This window comes from Oncorhynchus clarkii, chromosome 8 (assembly GCF_045791955.1).
Source record: "Oncorhynchus clarkii lewisi isolate Uvic-CL-2024 chromosome 8, UVic_Ocla_1.0, whole genome shotgun sequence".
NCBI lineage: Eukaryota > Metazoa > Chordata > Actinopteri > Salmoniformes > Salmonidae > Oncorhynchus > Oncorhynchus clarkii.
The window spans coordinates 10,268,868-10,290,991 of NC_092154.1; the positions used below are offsets into that span (position 1 = coordinate 10,268,868).

Sequence of the window (22,124 nt, forward strand, 5' to 3'; positions counted from 1 at the left end):
CAAAACATGCCAATTTGAAAAATAAGCCACGGGAGTTTGAGCGAGAATTAAGACAACTTTCGAGTAATCAGATATAAAAGCAACAGATACCATTAATAAGAAGGGGCTAGAAGCATCTTATATGTTGAGCTACCGAGTGGCTTGGACAGGCAAGCCCCTACTATTGTGGAGGACTTAATTCTTCCTGCTGCCGTGGATATGGCTGGGACAATGCTGGGGGAAAAGGCCAAAAAAACTATACAGACAATGCCTTCATCAAACAACACTGCTTCACAACGCATCAGTGACATGGCAGGAGATGTTTTGAAACAATTACTGCTTCTCATACAAGCCAGTGAATTCTATGCGTTACAGCTGGATGAGTCAACAGGTCCTGGCATAGCTCCTGGTATATGTCTGTTATGTTTATGCGGGGTCAATTAAGGATATTTTTAAAAGTACTGGACAGCTTTGTGACATCAAATGGACTTTGGTGGTCAAGATGTGTTGGTATCTGTACTGATGGTGCAAAAGCCATGACAGGGAGACATAGTGGAGTGGTAACGCGCGTGCAAGCAGTAGCTCCAGACGACACTTGGGTACACTGCAGCATCCACCAAGAGGTTCTTGCTGCCAAAGGCATGCCTGACAGCATGAAATGCATGTTGGACACTACAGTGAAGATGGTTAACTTTGTGTGTTAAACTGTGGAATTACCGCAGGGCAGCTGCCTTGGACCACTTCTTTATTTAACATATACCAACAATCGTCCCTATGCCTTAGCTGAAACTCAAGCTACTATATTTGCAGATGATACTACAATTTATGCAGCAAGACAATCGGTTCAACAGGTACAGCAAGCTTTACAAGGAGATTTGAAGAATATCAGGGAGTGGGTTTGCCAAAACAAACTTGTTTTAAACAAAAAGAAAACCAAAGTTATGTTGGTCTGTTCAACTAGGAAAAGGCCAAAACAGCATGGGATACAATTAAGTATGGGAGGAGTACAAATTGAAGAAGTGGCAGAAACCAAACTGTTGGGAGTGCAGCTAGACAACTGCTTATCATGGTAGTCTCAAATAATGAATTTTATATATATATATATATAAAAACATGCATAATCAGAAGGATAGCTAAATATTTACCAGGAAAAAAATCTTCAGCAAATAACACAAGCATTAATTGAGAGTCAGGTGAACTAATGTTCTGTGGTCTGGGGAAATGCATCATCAAGTGAAGTTAGGAGGCTGCAGAATGCACAGAACAAAGCAGCAAGGATTGTTTTAAGGTGGAGATATGGTTCTTCTGTTGCAGTCATGCGCAGTGTTCTTGGTTGGTCATCAATCGACAAGATAATTGAAAAAAACATGCTTATTTTATTTCATTATATACATCATTTAAAAACGGCCAAGTTCTATTCACAACGGTATTCAGTTGGTAAGAGACAGACATTCCGTAAATACTAGGAATAGATTGTCCACCATCTATGTGTTATACAGACAGAAAAGAGAAATAGGCAAAATAAACATTTAGATTTAGAGCAATGAAGAAATGGAATAAATTAACTGAGCAAACTAAGAAACCTTTCAATATATACATTTAAACATTTTAAAACGATTTAAATATAATACATAGAAATGTTGTGGGACTATAGTAGATGAAGTATCAATATTTTTCAGATTGAGTATTTATTGGGTCATTATGTTATGTTTTGTAATAGTGTGTTATATGTGAAAATATGTTTGTATTATAAATTGTATTTGAAAGTTTTAAGGACTCTTGGAAGATTAATCCAAATGGGGACTAAAAGAGATCCAAATAAAATTATATCAAAAGCAACCACGTACCTATGTGAGAGTGGATTCTCGGCCCTCACTAGCATGACAACTAAATACAGGCACAGACTGTGTGTGGAAAATGATTTAAGACGGAGACTCTTTCCAATACAACGTCGCAGAGTTATGCACATCCTTTCAAGCACACCCTTCTCATTAACCTGTGGTGAGTTATTCACAAATTTCAATGAACAAAAAAAATAAAGTGTTTTATGTAAAGAGCATCATTTTTTATTTTTATTATTACATGGTGCCCTGGTTCTTTAAGAGGCCTTCGTCACTTCCCATCAGCCGGGTTGCGACAAAAAAAAAACTCACTCATTCTTATGTTTAATAAATGTATTGTATATTGTGTGTGTGTGGCAGGCTTACAATGATGGCAACAAAAAACAACATTTGAGAGTGCGCCGATCCTGGTGCTGGAGGGTGAATGTTTGAAGGGGTACGGTACTATAAAAAGTTTGGAAACCACTGACCTAGATAGAGGGAATAATGACAAACGTCAGCCAGTGCTGTATGACACCCGGAGTAATGACATAGGCTACTGGTGACGGAGCACAGACGTGAGGACAGTCCACAGGGTATAGACTGGGACTGGCAGCCCTATTCAGAGTCCGACCCTGACGAATGTGCAGCACTACCCAAAGTGAACTCAATAATCTACAGCAGCAAGTCTCTCCCCTGCTCCCCCGCAGTATGGGCCAGACTGTCCAGCCCCATTCATCATCATTACCAAAGCATGGGTTCTCAGACGGAATATTTTCACACAATAAGCCTGGGTCGGTTATGTCATTTTGAGGACAGACTCATGTCCCGAAATAGAATCGTCCATCATTGAGATATTTCTAGGACTTTGTTATACCTAAAGTCTCTAGTTAGTGGATAATCTTCAGTTAAGTCTTTACGATATCTTCAACCCTTGTACATGGTGCTATTTTAGTCTTAACACTTGCCTCAGTTTGAATGAATGGCTCTTTATGTAAATACTTATCAGAATTAAACTGAATAACCTTTCATCAAATGGCAAACAACTTCCTGTGTTTTACTCAACATACAAAACAGCCACCAGTGGCACCCGCTCTCAACTCACATCAAGTCTGGGACTGGGTGGATGTGATCCAACAACACTTCACCCTGAATCACTAGATATAAATATATGTCTCCAAAACAGCCGTTTCCCCAGAGGCTCAGGGCAGACATTATAACAGACAGACATTGAGCAGGAGACCACAGGAGAGAGAGAATGGTGCGCACTGTTTTCAACTGCCATTCAAATTACACCCCTGGTTCAACCATGGTGGGATTTGAATAAAAATGCATTAATAACTGAATATCTGTGATAGAGAGTGGACGATAAGGCCCCTTTTGTCCTGAACTCGTCAGGGGGAAAAGGCAGTGGTCGCTGGTACCGTGTTAACACTGCACACACTGTTCATCTGTCTACATAGGGTCAGTCATGGAGACCAAGGGACACCATCGTTTGGCTTGGGGCAGGGACAATGTTGTTGACCCTGTTGTGCATTTGGACCACTCCTGAGGGCCAAGTTAGGTCAGCGTTGTTAACATTGGCAGTTTGTCGGAGGCTTGAGGGGTAGGAGGAGGGAGAGGAATGCATTAAAGACCAAGAAGGACAGTCTGAGCTCAGTTCCAGGCACTGAGACATAAAAATAAAAACTGTTCATTCATTCAGATGAACTGCAGCAGTGCATTTCCTCAGCCCCCATACTTGTTTCACTATCTATTATGTCTCTGCTCTGCAAGCTGTGCCAACATTAAATGGATGCCACTGCTAATGCAGAATACACTAATTCAACAGAATGGCTGATGGGTTCCTGACTACTTACCATAAGTAGCATTCATACTTCACATTTTATTTGCCACTTTGCAGTTAAGTCAGAGCTTTAAATCCTTTCAGATCCCGTTCCCTGTTCTGACTTGCAGCCTAAACACATCAGTGAATACACCAGACACTAAAACCATGCAAATGGCAACCCAGCTCCGGTGGCTGCTTCATCCTTGTGAAACAGTCAAAAACATTCTATTCATCTTTTATTTATCAGTTTGCTTGGCAGGCGCCATTATCTGGGGTGACTTGGTCTACATTTTGATACACTGTGCTGCTCTAGCATGATAGGCTTTCCCTTGATTCCTGGAACTTGGCTCTCAAGACAAAACCAACTGAAACGGCAAGACTAAGCACTTCCGTGAAGGCATATGGAATACTACCCCTGACAAGTGATTTTTAAACCGATTATTTATAAGTAATGGAATCGCATGGAGACTCCATCTGAATTCCCGACATGTCCGCAGTGATTGGCAGGGTATCCGAGGTCCTGTAGAGCATGCTGAGAAATGCTTGGGGATGAGTGACATGGGAAGAGGTTCCATAGCTAAAACTGCGAGGCCAGGGGAGGGGGTCTGTGAACAGGAGGTGATGTGGTGTCGCCACGAAAACATGTCTGATACAAACTTACAAAGTATGCATGAGCAGATGTTCATATCACTCCCAGGTTCACAGCCAGATGCAGATTGGTTTCCATCTCGGGCAGTGGGGCAGTTGAAGGCACTAAGATTAAGGCTTTTATAATGTTCCAAAAATTATCCTTTTCCTTTCCCTTAGCCTCGAGTAAGAAATCTCTGCTGTTTGCATTACACCTTGTGCCATCACTTCTAACTTAAGATGTTTGCGAAGACCCCATTTCCATCTGTTTGAACAGAAATCAAAGACTTTGCTTATTCCTAATATTTAGGGATTGAAAATGGTTGAAAAATGTACACCTTAAAAAAGATAGAAGCATAAACATAACCACGCGTAACATATGGATTGCAAAGTTAACTCGATAAATAGAAAAGTGAGTTATTACATAAAACGTATCAGAACTCCGAAGAATGTGTGATGTAATACGGAGGACCCGGCAAGCCAGCCTATTCCCTGTAATGTAAACTTCAACATTCAACTTTTTTTTTAAAGTACAAAACTTCAAATGAAACCAAATAATTTGCACTCACGACTACTGGTTTCAATGACATTTTCAGCCAACTTACAAGTAAACACTTCACGAATGTATCGTTACAAATCAGCTTGCAAGGTTGCTAGCCAACTAGCCTGCTAACATTAGCCCTACTAGCACTGCATGAGTCAGCCAGTCAACACACAGCTTACATCAACAGCCTTTTAATGCAGTGGGCTAAGTCAGGGCCACACAGAGTGTTTCTTGTTAGTCTTAAATCTACTTGAAAGTAAAGTACACCTCACATACATGGTTATGGGCTCCAAAACAAGAAAACGCCTGTACCATGTCAGATATAAAGTTGAAATATATTACATTGGGTTTGCATCCCAATATTACACTTTATATCACAGAAGACTGAAATCACACAATAATATGACAGAAATAATGTTTATTAATTATAAAATTATGAAAAACATTCCACCCATGAGGCCACTATTCATTTGACTGCAGGAAAGGGCTACAGTAAACCAAAGTATTAGAAATACATAACGCCATTAACCAATAATCAAAAACAATTACTGGTATATGCAGTTCTCTTAGCCAGCAAGCCAACCAGCTAAATTTTGTTATTTTAGCCTGCTAGCTACCATAGCCAGCTAACTACCCTAGCCAGCCAACCACCACGGTCAAAATAGCGAAGTAGCTGACGGCTGAGTTAGCTACCAAAGTCAAAGAAGATTCAAGAACAGCCTTTCAGGAGGGAGAGTCAGCTAGCTAATCCAATAGCGATAGTGAGGCAAATTCACCCGGTTTAACGCCATCACTGCTTACATTCATGATGTACCGGTATGTCGGTAGGAAATAGAGGAAGCAGGCTTGGCACAGCACCTGGATTCAGTCAGTCTCATTCCAAATCCTCACTTCCACTGGTAATACTAAGCTATCGAAGTACTCGGAGGTGAAATGCGCACCGCATAGGGTAGACGTGTGCACAGTTCCCATACTCCAATCTGCTTGCGTCAACCGGAAAAACCATTCCGACTTCAAAACTTGCTTCTCATTTTTGGGCCACAAATTAGTCGTAAGCCCATCCTTGTGGGTATTACTGCACTAGCTACAAATGACAGAAAACTACTAAAACTGCCAAAAGCACAGGAGAAGAGTTGCAGTTTTTTGCATTAATTTAGATGGTTTCTTCTTCCTGGATGCTCACCAGTGCCAACACGTGGTTTGAAATGTAATTAAATGCTTGCATGGCTAATAGCGAACTTTAGCCAGCTGGAACTAAGTAGCAATAGTGCATTGTGGGTAGCTCCATGGCTAATAGCGAACTTTAGCCAGCTGGAACTAAGTAGCAATAGTGCATTGTGGGTAGCTCCAAATATATCCGGGATTAAGTTAATATGTAAAAATGCTAAAACATAACTATGTTTGTAGTTATAGGTAACCAGACGGCTCATCCACATACTTACGTACATATTCTCATTCACCCCATTAGATGTGTGTGTATTAGGTCGTTGTTGGGGAATTGTTAGATTACTTGTTAGACATTACTGCACTGTCGGAACTTGAAGCCCAAGCATTTCGCTACACTCGCATTAACATCTGCTAACCATGAGTATGTGACAAATCAAATTTGATTTGACTAAAACTAAGTTAAAGTTTTTGACCACACAGTTGTTACTTTGGTGAGTAACCTTTAATAAAAAAAATATATATACAATCTTGGCTTTCGTTTTGCATGCTCCTGTAAACTGCACATAGCTGCTCATCGGTTCTTTTTACATGGAAATGCAGGAATTTTTCCAAATATGCTATATAAAATACTCACACATTTAAATGTATATATTGGAAGATTCCTTATATACATTCCCCAACACCATTGAAAACCCCAGCTGTTCCTCCAGCAGCATCAGGTCATGAGAAAACTCCTTCAACTCTATCTAGGAGGGAGCAGTCACTCAAAGACTGCACTTGTCCTATTGGAGTACTGACCCTGATGACTCACACAAGCCTGTCGGGATGCATTGCCACTCACTTCACCAGCCATGCCATCAAAATTATTCAACCCCAGTTAACCATCTCCTTCCCCTACCAGCCAATGATTCTGGCAGGCACAACATGGCTAACAAACATTGGTGGGGTTTGTCTAATTGAGACGGCCATGTCAGGAGCAGGGCCTAATCTGTGTTTAAAGGCCCAGTGCAGTCAAAAATATTTTATATATATATATATATATATATGTTTCCACACTATAAGTTTGGAATAATACTATAATGCAATTTTAGTTTAAGAGTTGTTTGAAAAGACCCGCTGAAATATCTGGGATGGAGTTTTGGCCTTCCATGGTGACATCACCATGCAGTAAATTAGTTAGACCAATAAGAAAGAGAGTTCCAAACATATAATTAGGAATTTGAATACAAATTGAACAGGATCTCTATGGTTCCAAACCTCTCTGCCAATAACAGATCAACAGTTCAGTGTCACTCCTCACTCGGACCACTCCGACAGTCCTAGCAAAAATACTTACTTGAGAAATTCTTTCTTTATGATTATTTTAATTAACAATTAAATACCTTCCTGTGATTGTTTTCAATCAGAAATTATTTGATTTAATTGAAATTATTTGAATTATTAGATTTTTAAAAACGGCTGCATTGGATTTTTAAACAGAGGGTGGGTGGGGAGGTGGTGGCTGGTAGCAGGAGGTTAAACCATCAGGACTCCTCCCAGGGTTAATCTATTATCCAGCACCAGCTGCCACACATCCCCCCCCCCCCTGCCCCCACCACACCAGCCATTTACAAGCGGCTCCATGCTTGTCCTACTGCTCGCTCGGCTAAGCCACTGGGACCGTAGCACCGGGCATCTCGGTGTAACCTACTGGGGAGCATCCAGGTCCAGGGATCAGGACACAGGTACTGTGTCACGGAAGATAAAGCCGCAGTGATGAAGGAGGACACGCAGCAGGGACCTCCAAGACAGTGGGATTTGCCTCAGGGTCCTGTGAGGGATAGCTGCTATGTTGCAAGGTGAGTTTCAGAACGTTGAGAGACCATGAAAACCTGGTCTGTTCTCTTTCCTTTGCAACATTTTGAATGTATATTTCATCAAGTCCCCGACAGAACTGTCCCACCCCTGAAATGTTGTCTTGGAAGGTGTCTGACTGTAGGTTCATGGGTTCAACTTGGTACCGTCCTTCAGGCTTTGCTCCGTCTTGACACCTTGGCAAAGGATGACAAATGGCCACAGCCCTTCCTGGACAGGCCTCTTACCCAGCAGGCCTATAAACCCCCATTAACCCACTTCCTCCATTGCTGCCTTTAAGACGCCAATTGTTTCTTATGTGGTTTCCTCTTCTTCGTCTGCACTGATAGAACAAAAAATAAAATCTAATTCCCAGCTGGCATCCACCAAATTGCATTTACAGATCAGTGCAGATGAATGAGAGGGAACATAGGGAGGAACAGAAGTGAACAGCCCTGAACAAACAGGAAACTGAGGTGACAAGGTTCCCTATGACCTGGACCATCTATGGGCATGGTCTCCACAAATTTGCCTGAATGAATAGTCACATGATACTTGGAAGCTTATAATTATAAGGCCCTGATAGATTGTGTTCAGATTTGTATTGGTGTTACTCGCATACTCTTGCTATATAACAAAAGACAAGGACAGCAGGTTAATGGCAGCTTTACTCAGCCATTGTTGTGGTAGTCATAGATACATGTGCGTTGTGAGCCTGTAACGAAATTTAACATGTTCATATCACATGACTGATTCACTGATTTCTCTCAAGTTATCAAGTAAGTAACAGTGAGTGTTTCAATTAGGGCAATAAAGCAACATTCTAAAAGATAGTTAGATAGTTAAAGTCAGAAGTTTACATACACCTTAGCCAAATACATTAAAACTCAGTTTAACAATTCCTGACATTTAATCCTAGTAAAAATTCCCTGTCATTAGGTCAGTTAGGATCACCATTTTATTTTAAGAATGTCCAATATCAGAATAATAGAAGAGAGAATTATTTATTTAAGCTTTTATTTCTTTCATCACATTCCCAGTGGGTCAGAAGTTTACATACACTCAATTAGTATTTTGGTAGCATTGCCTTTAAATTGTTTAACTTGGGTGAACGTTTTTGGTGGCCCTCCACAAGCTTCCCACAATAAGTTGGGTGAATTTGGCCCATTCCTCCTGACAGAGCTGGTTGTAACTGAGGTTTATAGGCCTCCTTGCTCGCAAACGCTTTTTCAATTCTGCCCATACATTTTCTATGGGATTGAGGTCAGGGGTTTGTGACGGCCACTCCAATACCTTGACTTTGTTGTTCTTAAGCCATTTTGCCACAACTTTGGAAGTATGCTTGGGGTCATTGTCCATTTGGAAGACCCATTTGCAATCAAGCTTTAACTTCCTGACTGATGTCTTGAGATGTTGCTTCAATATATCCACAATTTTCCTACCTCATGATGCCATCTATTTTGTGAAGTTTTGGAGCAGTGGATTCTTGCTTTCTGAGCGGCCTTTCAGGTTATGTAGATATAGGACTCGTTTTACTGTGGATATAGATACTTTTGTACCCGTTTCCTCCAGCATCTTCACAAGGTCCTTTGCTGTTGTTCTGGGATTGATTTGCACTTTTCGCACCAAAGTACGTTCATCTCTAGGAGACAGAACACGTCTCCTTCCTGAGCGGTATGACGGCTGCGTGGACCCATGGTGGTTATACTTGCTTACAATTGTTTGTACAGATGAACGTGGTACCTTCAGGCATTTAGTAATTACTCCCAAGGATGAACAAGATTTGAGGAGGTCTACAATTTTTTTTCTGAGGTCTTGGCTGATTTCTTTTGATTTTTCCATGATGTCAAGCAGAGGCAATGAGTTTGAAGGTCAGCCTTGAAATACATCCACAGGTACACCTCCAATTGACTCAAATTATGTAAATTAGCCTATCAGAAGCTTCTAAAGCATGACATCATTTTCGGGAATTTTCCAAGCTGTTTAAAGGCACAGTCAACTTAGTGCATGTAAACTTCTGACCAACTGGAATTGTGATACAGTGAATTATAAGTGAAATAATCTGTCTGTAAACAATTGTTGGAAACATTTCTTCTGTCATGCACAAAGTAGATGTCCTAACCAACTTGCCAAAACTATAGTTTTTCAACAAGACATTTGTGGAGTGGTTGAAAAATTAGTTTTAATGACTCCAACCTAAGTGCATGTAAACTTCCGACTTCAACTGTACATGGATAAACTGGTAGTTATATCACGACTGATTCACTCTTATTTCTCTCAAGTTGTAAGTTAAGTAATAGAGTGATTTCAATTAAGGCAATAAAGCAACATTGCTGAAAGATACTAGGCTACTTTTTTAGAAAGGTTACCATTCACACAACACCGTACACAGAAGTGAAACTGCCTACAACAGACTTCTTAAATCACAGACTTTCACTAGCTAGCACAGTTCCCACAGCTTCCATTGCGCAAGAATAGCATTCACACTTCCTTTTCCTGTGGGCTTGTGAGAAACCTCAGATGAGACCACAGAGTTCCACATCACCCCGGCTTGTCCAGTTTCAGGAAACTGAGGTGACAAGGTTCTTCTATGACCTGGACCATCTATGGGCTTGTCCCACCAGCTGCAGACACCGTGGCCTTTGGATGGGTTGTCATCCGAGATGGGGGGGGGGGGGGAGGGGTGACCTCACTAGGGGCGGCTGCAGCGCTTAAGGTTGACAATAGGGCCGGGACAATACCAGAATCTTTATTTAACTAGGCAAGTCAGTTAATAACAAATTCTTATTTACAATGACGGACTACCCCGGCCAAACCCGGACGACGCTGGACCAATTGTGCACCACCCTATGGGTCTCCCAATCACGGCCGGATGTGATATAGCCTGGATTCGAACCAGGGACTGTGGTGACGTCTCTTGCACCGAGATGCAGTGCCTTAGACCGCTGCGCCATTCGTGATACTCGTTATTAGTTCAGGTACCTTTGCTTCTTGGATACAGGAACAATGGTGGACATCTTAAAACAAGTGGGGACTGCAGACTGGGATAGGGACAGATTGAATATGTCCATAAACACTCCAGCCAGCTGGTCTGCGCATGTTCTGAATGCCGGCAGCCTTGGGGGGAGGGGGGGGGTAAACACGCTTAAAATGTCTTACTCACATCGGCCACGGAGAACGAGAGCTCACAGACCTCGGGGGTGGCCTGTGTCACCAGCACCGTGTTATTCTCAAAGCAGACGAAGAAAGTGTTTAGCTTGTCCGGGAGCGAGACAGTGTCGGCGACGTGGCTGATTTTCCCTTTATAATACGTGAATTGAATTGCCACTCCACTATGTCTCCGTACTGACGTTTTGCCTGTTTGATTGCCTTATGGAGGGAATAACTCAACGGCAACACGTCCCAGCACGTGTGATAAAAACAGTCTTGAAGCATGGATTCCAATTGGTCAGACCAGCGTTGAGTAAACCTTAAACGGGAAGTACCCGAGTTTCTGCCTATAGGAAGGGAACAGAGTCGTGATCTGATGTGCCGGAGGGAGGGCAGGGTCTTGTAGCCATCCTGGAAGGACGAGTGACAATGGTCGAGAGTTTTTGAAGTATTGCAGGCGAACTTTGTAAGCGTTTCCCTTTAGATTATTAATAACCAACATTTCAGTTAAATCATTCAACACTACAGCCTACATTTTCAATACATTTGGTAGAAATATGTAAGGGTGCAACAGCAAATCTGTAAAAGTCATGGGGCACAGCTAAGTTTAAAGCTAAGTATTTAAGCTGCCACCATGTGACCATTGTGTTTCAATTCAGAAATGAGGGTATTGACTATACATGTGAAGGTCTCTCCCCTGGAGAGTCAGAATGTACACAGTGGGCCCTGATATTACAACAGATATGTGGAAAAACTGTGTCCACACCACATTGGACATTTATTTACAGAATAAATATTTATATAGTATTTATTTTTAATGACTGTTTAATTTACTTCACTTCCTTCCTCCCTCCTATGGACTCATGCACATGACTGTACATATTATTTACTTTGTCTAATTAACTTCTATTTATTTTAGTTTTCATTTGACCTGCCCTGTTATAATTTCAGCGTAAAGTGAAAATGATATGCCTCCCTGTAATCAATAAACTATCACTGTGAGATTCCAGAAGAATGCCAAAACCCTGTTCATAAACTATTCCTCACTGCTACACAGAGTCGTCACACACACAGGGCCCGTTGAACAGCTGAGAGGCCAACGCCGTTGGGGCACCGGGTGTGACGGATCCAAATGTGTGTGGCACGTGGTGATCTTGTGCAAGGTCCCATCATCCCACCCGCATCGCTTGGCAACAGGGCCACAATCGCAACATAACTACATTACCCATCCAGGTGCGTGGGGATGTTAATACCACACTGAGCCATTTTCCACTGTGGAGGCCTCATGCATGCGAGGAAGGCTTTGAGGGAAATGGGAGCCAAACGGCTAGGCCTAATCTGTGTCATGCCTGCGGCCTAGCGCCTGGGAGCAGAGGAGGGGAGAAAGCCCACACGTCTGGTGTTGGGGGAGGATATTAGCAGGAATGAATGGAATTCTCTATGGTCATGCCATGGCTGCAAGCCAGGAGACTCCTGTTCCCCTGTGACATTAACTTTTTGTTTTAAACAGACCTTAGCTCAACAAGTAAGATTCCATTTCAAACTTGCCAAATATCTCATTAGTAAGCAAAAACACAGGGCAGTAAAGTAAGAATGAAAGACAGAGGAATCCCTTTCCAAACACTGCCTTTGTTCCAATAACATCACTCCTCTTGTTAAGCTGCATCAATGGGAGTTAGCGCTTGAATATCCTCCATTCTGAGAGGCATTCCTGAATCCTGACAAGCCACGTCCTGTCTCTGTTCAGTCTGCCTGTGAAGAGTGGGGTGTACGCCTGTGATGCAACAGCCCTGTTGTGAGGTATGTTTTGAGTCAGGGTGGCCCTGGGAGAGAAGATGCCTCATGCAATAAACACACCGAGCCAGTCGGGGAAATGGGAGTTGTCAGGCAGCAAAAACTAAAACACGGAGAACAGAGGACATACCAGACATATCCTCAGTATTAGGAGCCGCCGCCTCCCTTTCTGCAGATTCCTTTTGAAGAATAGACCTCCTAAACTCAACCATTATGAAGAAGTAGACACGGAAAAGAGCACCTTCCTTTCCCTGAGATTGGGCCTCAAGTCTTAAATATGTCAGTGTTGTAAGTCATTGTGTGAAATGGATCTGAATGGCACCTGAAAATGTAATAATGATCACGGGCTAGGTCCTATGATGAGAGTCGTTCCAGAGTGACTGACTGATAGGAATGATGATGATTCTATCCTGGCTCTGAGCTGCATTCATTTGCTGCAGTAAGAGGGTGGGGGCCTGTTAACGTTTGGCTTGGCATGCCTGCACAGTGGAGCATTCTGAAAGGTAAGCAAGAAACCACACTTAACAATTATTACCCCCTCCCCAGGACATCCACAACGAGTGTGGTCACAATATTTAACGTATCATCAAAAAAAGGGGGAAACAGCACGTGTTACACAATATCTTGATTGAATTGAGGCTTATAAAAGTTACGGTTTTCTGAAAGTGGGTGAGGCAAGTACAGTTAATGGCAGTCTAACACGAGGCATATTATTATTGTGTTATTATGTTATGGTATTAGTTAATATTATTGTTATTATTATGTTATTATGATATGTTATTATGTTGTATGGATGTATAGATGTCAGACAGTCTAACATGAGGCATATTATTATTGTGTTATTATGTTATAGTATTAGTTACTATTATTGTTATTATTATGTTATTATGATGTTGTTATGATATGTTATTATGTTGTACGGATGTATAGATGTTGATGCAACTGTAGTAAAACTTCCAGAATGTAAAGGGCTATAGGGAGCAGCTGTTCCACAGAAGGGGGACTAAGAATGAGAAACTCAGGATGTGTAGTGTGTCATGATCATGATGTCATGATTTTCAGAAGGCAATCACTGACTATCATGTTGGCCTCTGCCCAAATTAAAAACAACCCGTGTTTAAATAAAAAATCCATTTGAACACCAGATAAAAAAAGGTGATGCTTATTTTGTGTGCGAGTGAGGATGCACAAGAGGAGACGCAGTGGTAGAAGGGAGTCTCCAACCTTCCAACGGCTGGGCGATAAGGCCGATAGCATTTCACAATATTTTCGACTGTATTTTTAGTTTCTGAATAATACAAGTTCTAGATTTGCTTTATGAGTAGTGAGTGATCCTAGGGGTGGGCAACGCACATTCTAGGTGATTTCAATGGGTCTTTCTACATTCTGATTGTTTTATACTGTTTAAATCAAATTTAAACCAAAAAAAGAAATCAGTATTTATCAATTTTCGGGACACTCATTTGAGATTATTTCCACACTACCGCGTAGCATACTACCAGATACCCATACACTTCCAGTCACTGCGTTAATGTTACTTAGCATTGGCTAGCAAAACTACCTCTCAGTTTGAATGCACAGAGATACTGTGACAAGACCCATTGTCGTGCCATTCACCCGCCGCCATCACCTCATATTTCAGCATGATAATGCACTGCTCCATGTCACAAGGATCTGTACATAATTCCTGGAAGCTGAAAATGTCCCAATTCTTCCATGGCCTACATACTCAGACATGTCATTCAATGAGCATGTTTGGGATGCTCTGGTTAGACGCGTGCGACAGCATGTTCCAGTTACAGCCCATATCCAGCAACTTTGCACAGCCATTGAAGGGGTGTGAGACAACATTCCACAGGCCAATATCAACAGCCTGGTCAACTGTAAAGGAGATGTGTCACCCTGCATGAGACAAATGGTGGTCACACCAGATATGGACTGTTTTTCTGATCCACGCCCATACATTTTTTAAAGGTATCTGTAATCAACAGATGCATATCTGTATTCCCAGCAATGTGAAATCCATAGATTAGGACCCAATTAATGTATTTCAATCGACTGATTTCCTGACATGAACTGTAACTCAGTAAAAACACTTAAATTGTTGCATATTTCGTTTAAATTTTTGTTCAGTGTATATAAATAGATAATCACCCATAAATTGGGAGAAAATAATCAGCCAGCCCTAGTAAGAACCAACGTTTTGGTCAGTGTTTCCCAGGGGAACCTTTAGTCTTCTTGTATTATTTTACTTCATGTAGCTAACATATTCATGCTTTGCCTATTCCTCTTTGATTTAGAATATACTTGCACAGACAACATGATGATTGAGGCCTACACCAGCAATGGTATCAGGCTGTATTAGCTAGCTATGTTTGCTAAGTACATTTATTAGCTAGCCAGCTGATTAGCATTAGCAGCTAAAACTATGTAATTTAGCCACAACTTGCTTAGAAAAAATACCAAAACTAGCTGTTTTCAGATTGTAAGATACACAAACTAATAGTGTAATTATAGAACGCTTGTGGATTTATATTAGGAAGCAAAGTGTAAAGCAGTATCTTTGTCGGCAACATCTTTCTGCATCTGCAGCATTGACTATGCAGACTGAAGACAACTGCAAGTGGTTTTGTGGTCAAGCAACAACTACAATCCTTGAGTGACAGGAGGCGGGACTTGTATCAATACGCTTTATATAGTAAAATACGGTATAAGCTTTACCGCCCAGCCCAGGTTTGGAACTGGCAAAGATAAACTAGCGCCGCTCCCAAGGGTGCATGCTGGAAATCAAGTCGCAGCAGAATCCTATGCAGATACTCACCACTGACTGCAAATAGTAATTCATATTTTTATACCGTCTTATCCTCCATGGAGTTGGCTGTAATAGCCCTGTTGTCCGAGCGGCAATGGGGCAATAAACACCTGCACAGCAGTCTCCTTCTCCCACTGACCTTGGCAGCTAATTCACTCAGCTACAGTTCTTGCTGCTCAGGTGCACAGGAATCTGGGCTCTCCCTGGGTATACTAATGGGAAAAGGCCACTTCAAGCATATCAATTTAATAACGCCATCGATATACAACACACAGGTTGGTGGTTGTAAAGTGTGTACATGTGTTTATTAACACAGAACATTCACAAGACCTGAATTTCAAAGAAAATTGTTGGTGAAGCAAACTGCAATTCATCAACATCTGCTATTCATCAACATCTGCTATTCATCAACATCTGCTATTCATCAACATCTGCTATTCATCAACATCTGCTATTCATCAACATCTGCTATTCATCAACATCTGCTATTCATCAACATCTGCTATTCATCAACATCTGCTATTCATCAACATCTGCTATTCAGCAATTGTTCAAGGGGACTTATATGTAAAGGCTAAATATGTGATGTGGCCACTGGAATTAGGGGAGTGGAGTAGAGGCTGCCAGAAGGTTACAGTGTGAACTTGCTGCACTGGTCAATATTAGAGGGTGAGGCGCGGTCAATATGTCTGTCACTGATAATGAGGGGCAGATCACACGGTTGCTCTTCGGTGAACTAGCTAGACTCCCAGACGCTCAAGCCCTTGACCAATGTATTTGCTGAGATCAAACGTTGCTTTGTCAGTGCCAGAGTAATAAATATATGAACCTTGGTGGATATCAAAGGTCCAATACACTTATCTTAAAATTAACATGGAGGTGTAAAAGGATGAGAGGACTGAAAAACCACAAACCTCCACTAAGGTATTTAGCCTGTTGGGCAGATGACAGCCTCCTTTTGACAGAGTAGAATCTTCATGGTTTGTGTTAAGTAGGACAAGACGTGGGCAAAACATTTGCTACAGAAAACTAAAATAAGTATTTTTCTAGGACAACTTTGAGTAGGCTAGTAAGCTAGCCTACCTCCCCATTTGAAAACAATTGTACCCATTTTGTGTGGACTGAACACAACCCTGATGTGTTGGATCAAACCAAAACCACAGAGACACAGGTCAGTCTCATGGACCTCCCTTTCACAAATCATGTGTAGGGAGGGCTTTGGGGACTGTTCATTATGCTAGGGTGTCATTTGGCGGTCCTGGTTGAGTTCCAAAAGGACCATTCACACACAGGCCAAGGCTGAACCAAACGAGCCCAGAGGTTAGGCAGGTAAATGTGTAGCTTAGGCTAGAGGAGGATTGGTCTTGGACAGTCAAAACCGAGTTGTGGCACCTGCTGATCATAGCTCCGAGGACAGCAACAGTCTTACATTATAGTAATTTTGCAGACGCTCTTACTCAGAGCAATTAGGGGTAAGTGCCTTGCTCAAGGGCATAACGAGAGATTTTCACCTAGTCAGCTCGGGGATTCGAACCAGCGACCTTTCAGTTACTGGACCAATGCTCTTAACCGCAAGACTACCTGCCGCCCTACATCTTTTCGGGAGCAGACACACTGGGGTGTAATCTCATTACTGACGTCAATGAAATGCCAAGGGAAGAGAATCCTCTCATTGTGTTGGAGGACTGCAGCCAAAAGGCCAGGTTGGACTGCGTGCCTGGATTGGGGCAGATTGTGGGTGGGGGGGGGGGGGGGGGGTGGTACTGTGAGCAGCCTTGGTGAGCCATGGTGCATAATAGTAAAGACTGTTTCACAAGTTGGGTCCTGATATAAAACATGAGGAATTCTGGCACTGAGAAAAGGTTGCTTGTTATTCATTCTGAAAAATAACAAGTAGCCTAGTAAGTTAAATTAATAACTTTAGCCTCAAATTGGAACAGTCTTCCATTAACCTCGACCTGGAAAGTATAAACCTGAGGTTATGAGCCCCATCACCTGATTCTGAACACCAGTCCTTAGGCTCAACCTGGAAATGGTTACATTTGTATAACAGCTCTGACAAGCAAAAAAGTAAACAATATCTGATAGGACAGAAGAAACGACAAAAATAGGCAACTGGTTTCTTTAACAAACAATCTTTTTGAGTTGCACTGTTTGTAATCTGAGACCAAGCACTGAGTCACTGTAGATACAGTCCAATAAACAGTACATTCACCTCTGTAAGAGAATATTAACCAGACAACAGTTCAGAAACCACTGTTTAGTGTTGAGGTTTCAGGAACAAGGAATTGTAATGAAGGTATTGGTTATTTCACAATGTATATGCACAAGGTATCATTACTTGTAATATAAGTAGGGAAAAACTATGTTTATTGGTTAATGAGAGAGAGAGAGAGAGAGAGAGCATGTTAAAATAACTTTAGAATTGATTCATGGAAATGTTGCTGTTTGCTGTCATTTCATTGTTCCAAATGATTGACTAACGTTACTAGGCCATCCCATTTTCAGAAATGGGGTGAACTAGTCAGCTAGTTATCCGTCTACCGTACATACCTAGCATAACTAGGATTACAAGTAATGGATCATTGCACATAGATTGCACGGGTTGTGACCGCTCGTACTGTCATATAACTTGTTATCAAATCTACCAATTTAACTTACCCCATTCCAGAAAGTCTGTCACGTGCTTCTCCCGTTTTAAAGGAGAGTTGCTGCATTCGTTGTACAAACATATCAATATATCCAGAAGGGTCTCGACGCTCAGTGAACTTGCATTATTTGGAGTTCCGTCCACTAGCAATTGCTCCAACTTCTTCAGGCGCACCTTCGCTGACATTTTTCTATCAATTAGCTACCACTCCCTTCGCCGAAGAATCGCTCCCCGAGTTAGTATGGGAGAAGAAATCGAGCTAACCCTGCCCCCTTCAAGCGCAACCGAAAAATACTTATTTGGCCAATTTTGGAGCACTGAAGTCCCAGTCTCCAACTTGCTATCTAGACGTGTACTAGTAGCTAGCTAGCTAAAAAAATAAGACCGACATGTTGTATAGAAAATGCTTTGTTTTTAGCGTCGCCCCTGTGTTCCCTTCACTCAGACTCGAGGCCCAGTGCGTCCCATTTGCTTTAATCCCGACAAATCTGTACTTTCTACCTAGAAAATGGGATGTCGGGTTTCCCCCAGTTGAATCTCAGGTTGACCGGTCGTCCATTCTCTCCTTCGGATTATCTGTTCGCTCGCATGCCCGATATATGTTCTTCAACACTGCTAAATAGAGGTATGTCCACCAAAATTGGGGAGTGGCTGTCTTTTCGTAGATGAATCGTTTTTTCTTACTAGCTTCTACGAGTAGCTAGCTGGTGTCTCTCACTATTGAGCGTAATATGGCAAAATTCGTGTCCAGCCTTGTCTCTCCCTACCTTGCAAAAGAATCCAGACCGGGGACTATGGAGTACCCGCCTACCCACACCGGAAACGCTATGGATAGGTGACGTCATTCGATGATTGACAGACACTGGGAGTAAACTGGCACTGAGCTCACCAGCAGAACACCATCATTATTATAATATCGATGTGTGGACAACACTTACCGGGACATATGTTAGATAAAGAAGTTGAAGGATGTGTGTTAAAGGCATACCATACCAAAAACGAACGATATATATGTGTTAATGTGCAAATAGACAATTTCACTACAATCTTTCTACCATTAGTGTTTATGCTTTGGGAACTGCTAAACATTTTTTGTATTTGAATGACAGGACAAAAACATACTGAATAAAGTCATCATCATCATCATTATTATCCTATAGCTGTGTGATTGACTGGAGAGTATAATGGTATGGTTGATGGAGAGGGAGAAGAGGACTAGGGATTGTTGGATTCATGATGGGGTGGTAGTGGTTGGGGAGGAGAGGGACATGTTAGGGTGGTAGTAGTGGAGGAGATGTTAGGATGGTAGTATGTATTCATATAGACCTTCTTACATCAGCTGATATCTCAAAGTGCTGTACAGAACCCCAGCCTAAAACTCCAAACAGCAAGCAATACAGGTGTAGAAGCACGGTGGCTAGGAAAAACTCCCTAGAAAGGCCAAAACCTAGGAAGAAACCTTAGAGAGGAACAAGGCTATGAGGGGTGGCCAGTCCTCTTCTGGCTGTGCCAGGTGGAGATTATAACAGAACATGGCCAAGATGTTCAAATGTTCATAAATGACTAGCATGGTCAAATAATAATAATCACAGGCAGAACAGTTGAAACTGGAGCAGCAGCACGGCCAGGTGGACTGGGGACAGCAAGGAGTCATCATGCCAGGTAGTCCTGAGGCATGGTCCTAGGGCTCAGGTCCTCTGAGAGAGAGAAAGAAAAAGAGAAAGAGAGAATTAGAGAGAGCATACTTAAATTCGCACAGGACACCGGATAAGACAGAAGTACTCCAGATATAACAAACAGACTCTAGCCCCCCGACACATAAACTACTGCAGCATAAATACTGGAGGCTGAGACAGGAGGGGTCAGGAGACACTGTGGCCCCATCCGATGATACCCCCGGACAGGGCCAAACAGGAAGGATATAACCCCACCCACTTTGCGAAACCACTAGAGGGATATCTTCAACCACCAACTTACCATCCTGAGACAAGGCCGAGTATAGCCCACAAAGATCTCCACCACGGCACAACCCAAGGGGGGTGCCAACCCAGACAGGAAGATCACATCAGTGACTCAACCCACTCAAGTGACACACCCCTCCTAGGGACGGCATGAAAGAGCACCAGTAAGCCAGTGACTCAGCCCCTGTAATAGGGTTAGAGGCAGAGAATCCCAGTGGAAAGAGGGGAACCGGCCAGGCAGAGACAGCAAGGGCGGTTCGTTGCTCCAGAGCCTTTCCGTTCACCTTCCCACTCCTGGGCCAGACTACACTCAATCATATGACCCACTGAAGAGATGAGTCTTCAGTAAAGACTTAAAGGTTGAGACCGAGTTTGCGTCTCTCACATGGGTAGGCAGACCATTCCATAAAAATGGAGCTCTATAGGAGAAAGCCCTGCCTCCAGCTGTTTTCTTAGAAAATCTAGGGACAATTAGGAGGCCTGCGTCTTGTGACCGTAGTGACCGTGTAGGTATGTACGGCAGGACCAAATCAGAGAGATAGGTAGGAGCAAGCCCATGTAATGCTTTGTAGGTTAGCAGTAAAACCTTGAAATCAGCCCTTGCCTTGACAGGAAGCCAGTGTAGGGAGGCTAGCACTGGAGTAATATGATCAACAAAAAATGTGTTGACTTTTTCCACATTTTATTACGTTACAGCCTTATTCTAAAATGTATTACATTGTTTTTATCCCTCATCAATCTAAACACAATACCCCATAATGGCAATGCGAAAACAGGATTTTATCATTTTTAGCAAAGACACATGACAGCCTGCTTAAATGCCAAGATTCACGTCTGGAGGAAACCTGGCACCATCCCTACGGTGAACCATGGTGGTGGCAGCATCATGCTGTGGGGAAATTTTTCAGCAGCAGGGACTGGGAGACTAGTCAGAATTGAGGGAAAGATTAATGAAGCAAAGTACAGAGATCCTTGATCAAAACCTGCTCCAGAGCGCTCAGGACATCAGACTGGGGTGAAGGTTCACCTTTCAACAAGATAATGACCCTAAGCACACAGCCAAGACAATGCATGAGTGGCTTCGGGACAAGTCTTTCAATGTTCTTGAGTGCCCCAGCCAAAGCCCGGACTTGAACGCGATCGAACATCCCTGACAGAGCTTGAGAGGATCTGCAGATAAAAATGGGAGAAACTCCCCAAATACAGGTGTGCCATGCTTGTAGCGTCATACCCAAGAAGCCTCGAGGCTGTAATCACTAACAAAGGTGCTTCCACAAGGTACTGAGTAAAGGGTCTGAATACTTATGGAAATGTGATATTTCAATTTTATTTTCTCTATTTTTTGTGAAAAATAAATAAAAACTTGCTTTTGCTTTGTCATTATGGGGAATTTAGGGTAGATTGATAAAGGAAAAAACAATTCCATCCATTTTAGAATAAGGCTGTAACAAAACGTGGAAAGAGTCAAGGGGTCTGAATACTTTCCGAATGCACTGTATGTATGCATGTACTGTACGTGTGTATATTCAGGTAACTGCCAAAATAATGGAAATACTTCAGTATTTGAAGGATACAAAGTCTATTGAATGCAGGGGCTTCCACACAGGTGTGGTTCCTCAGTTAAGTAGTGTCCCTTTCCTGCACTCAAATGACTAAATCTCCCTCTAGTGGCCTCATGGGTGGAATGTTATTATAATTTTCAAAAAGTCATGATTAATCGACATTATACAATTTAAAAAATATACACTACAGTTCAAAAGTTTGGCGTCACTTAGAAATGTCCTTGTTTTTGCTTTTCTTACAAAAACAAAGCCATTTCTAAGTGAACCTAAACGTTTGAACGGTAGTGTATATCCAGTGTCAAACGGTTTTGTTATATTTCAGTCTTCTGTGATCTACATAAAATTTAATATTGGGATGCAAATTCAACATTGAATTAATTTCAACTCTATATCTGAC

General features: G+C 42.1%; 1 protein-coding gene across 4 annotated transcripts in view; it reads right to left on the reverse strand.

Moving 5' to 3' along the window:
- Positions 1-18,998, reverse strand: part of LOC139414922 (serine/threonine-protein kinase MRCK beta-like) — a 114,350-nt gene extending 95,352 nt beyond the window's left edge. For 3 of the 4 annotated variants that reach the window (XM_071162550.1, XM_071162551.1, XM_071162549.1), the window contains exon 1: positions 18,216-18,976. In XM_071162550.1, coding sequence (XP_071018651.1) covers positions 18,216-18,390 — 175 coding nt within the window. In that variant the 5' untranslated portion in view covers positions 18,391-18,976. Of the gene's footprint in view, positions 1-18,215 lie in introns of all 4 variants that reach the window. The other variant, XM_071162552.1, reaches the window with a different exon arrangement.
- Between the last annotated feature and the right edge of the window lie 3,126 nt (positions 18,999-22,124).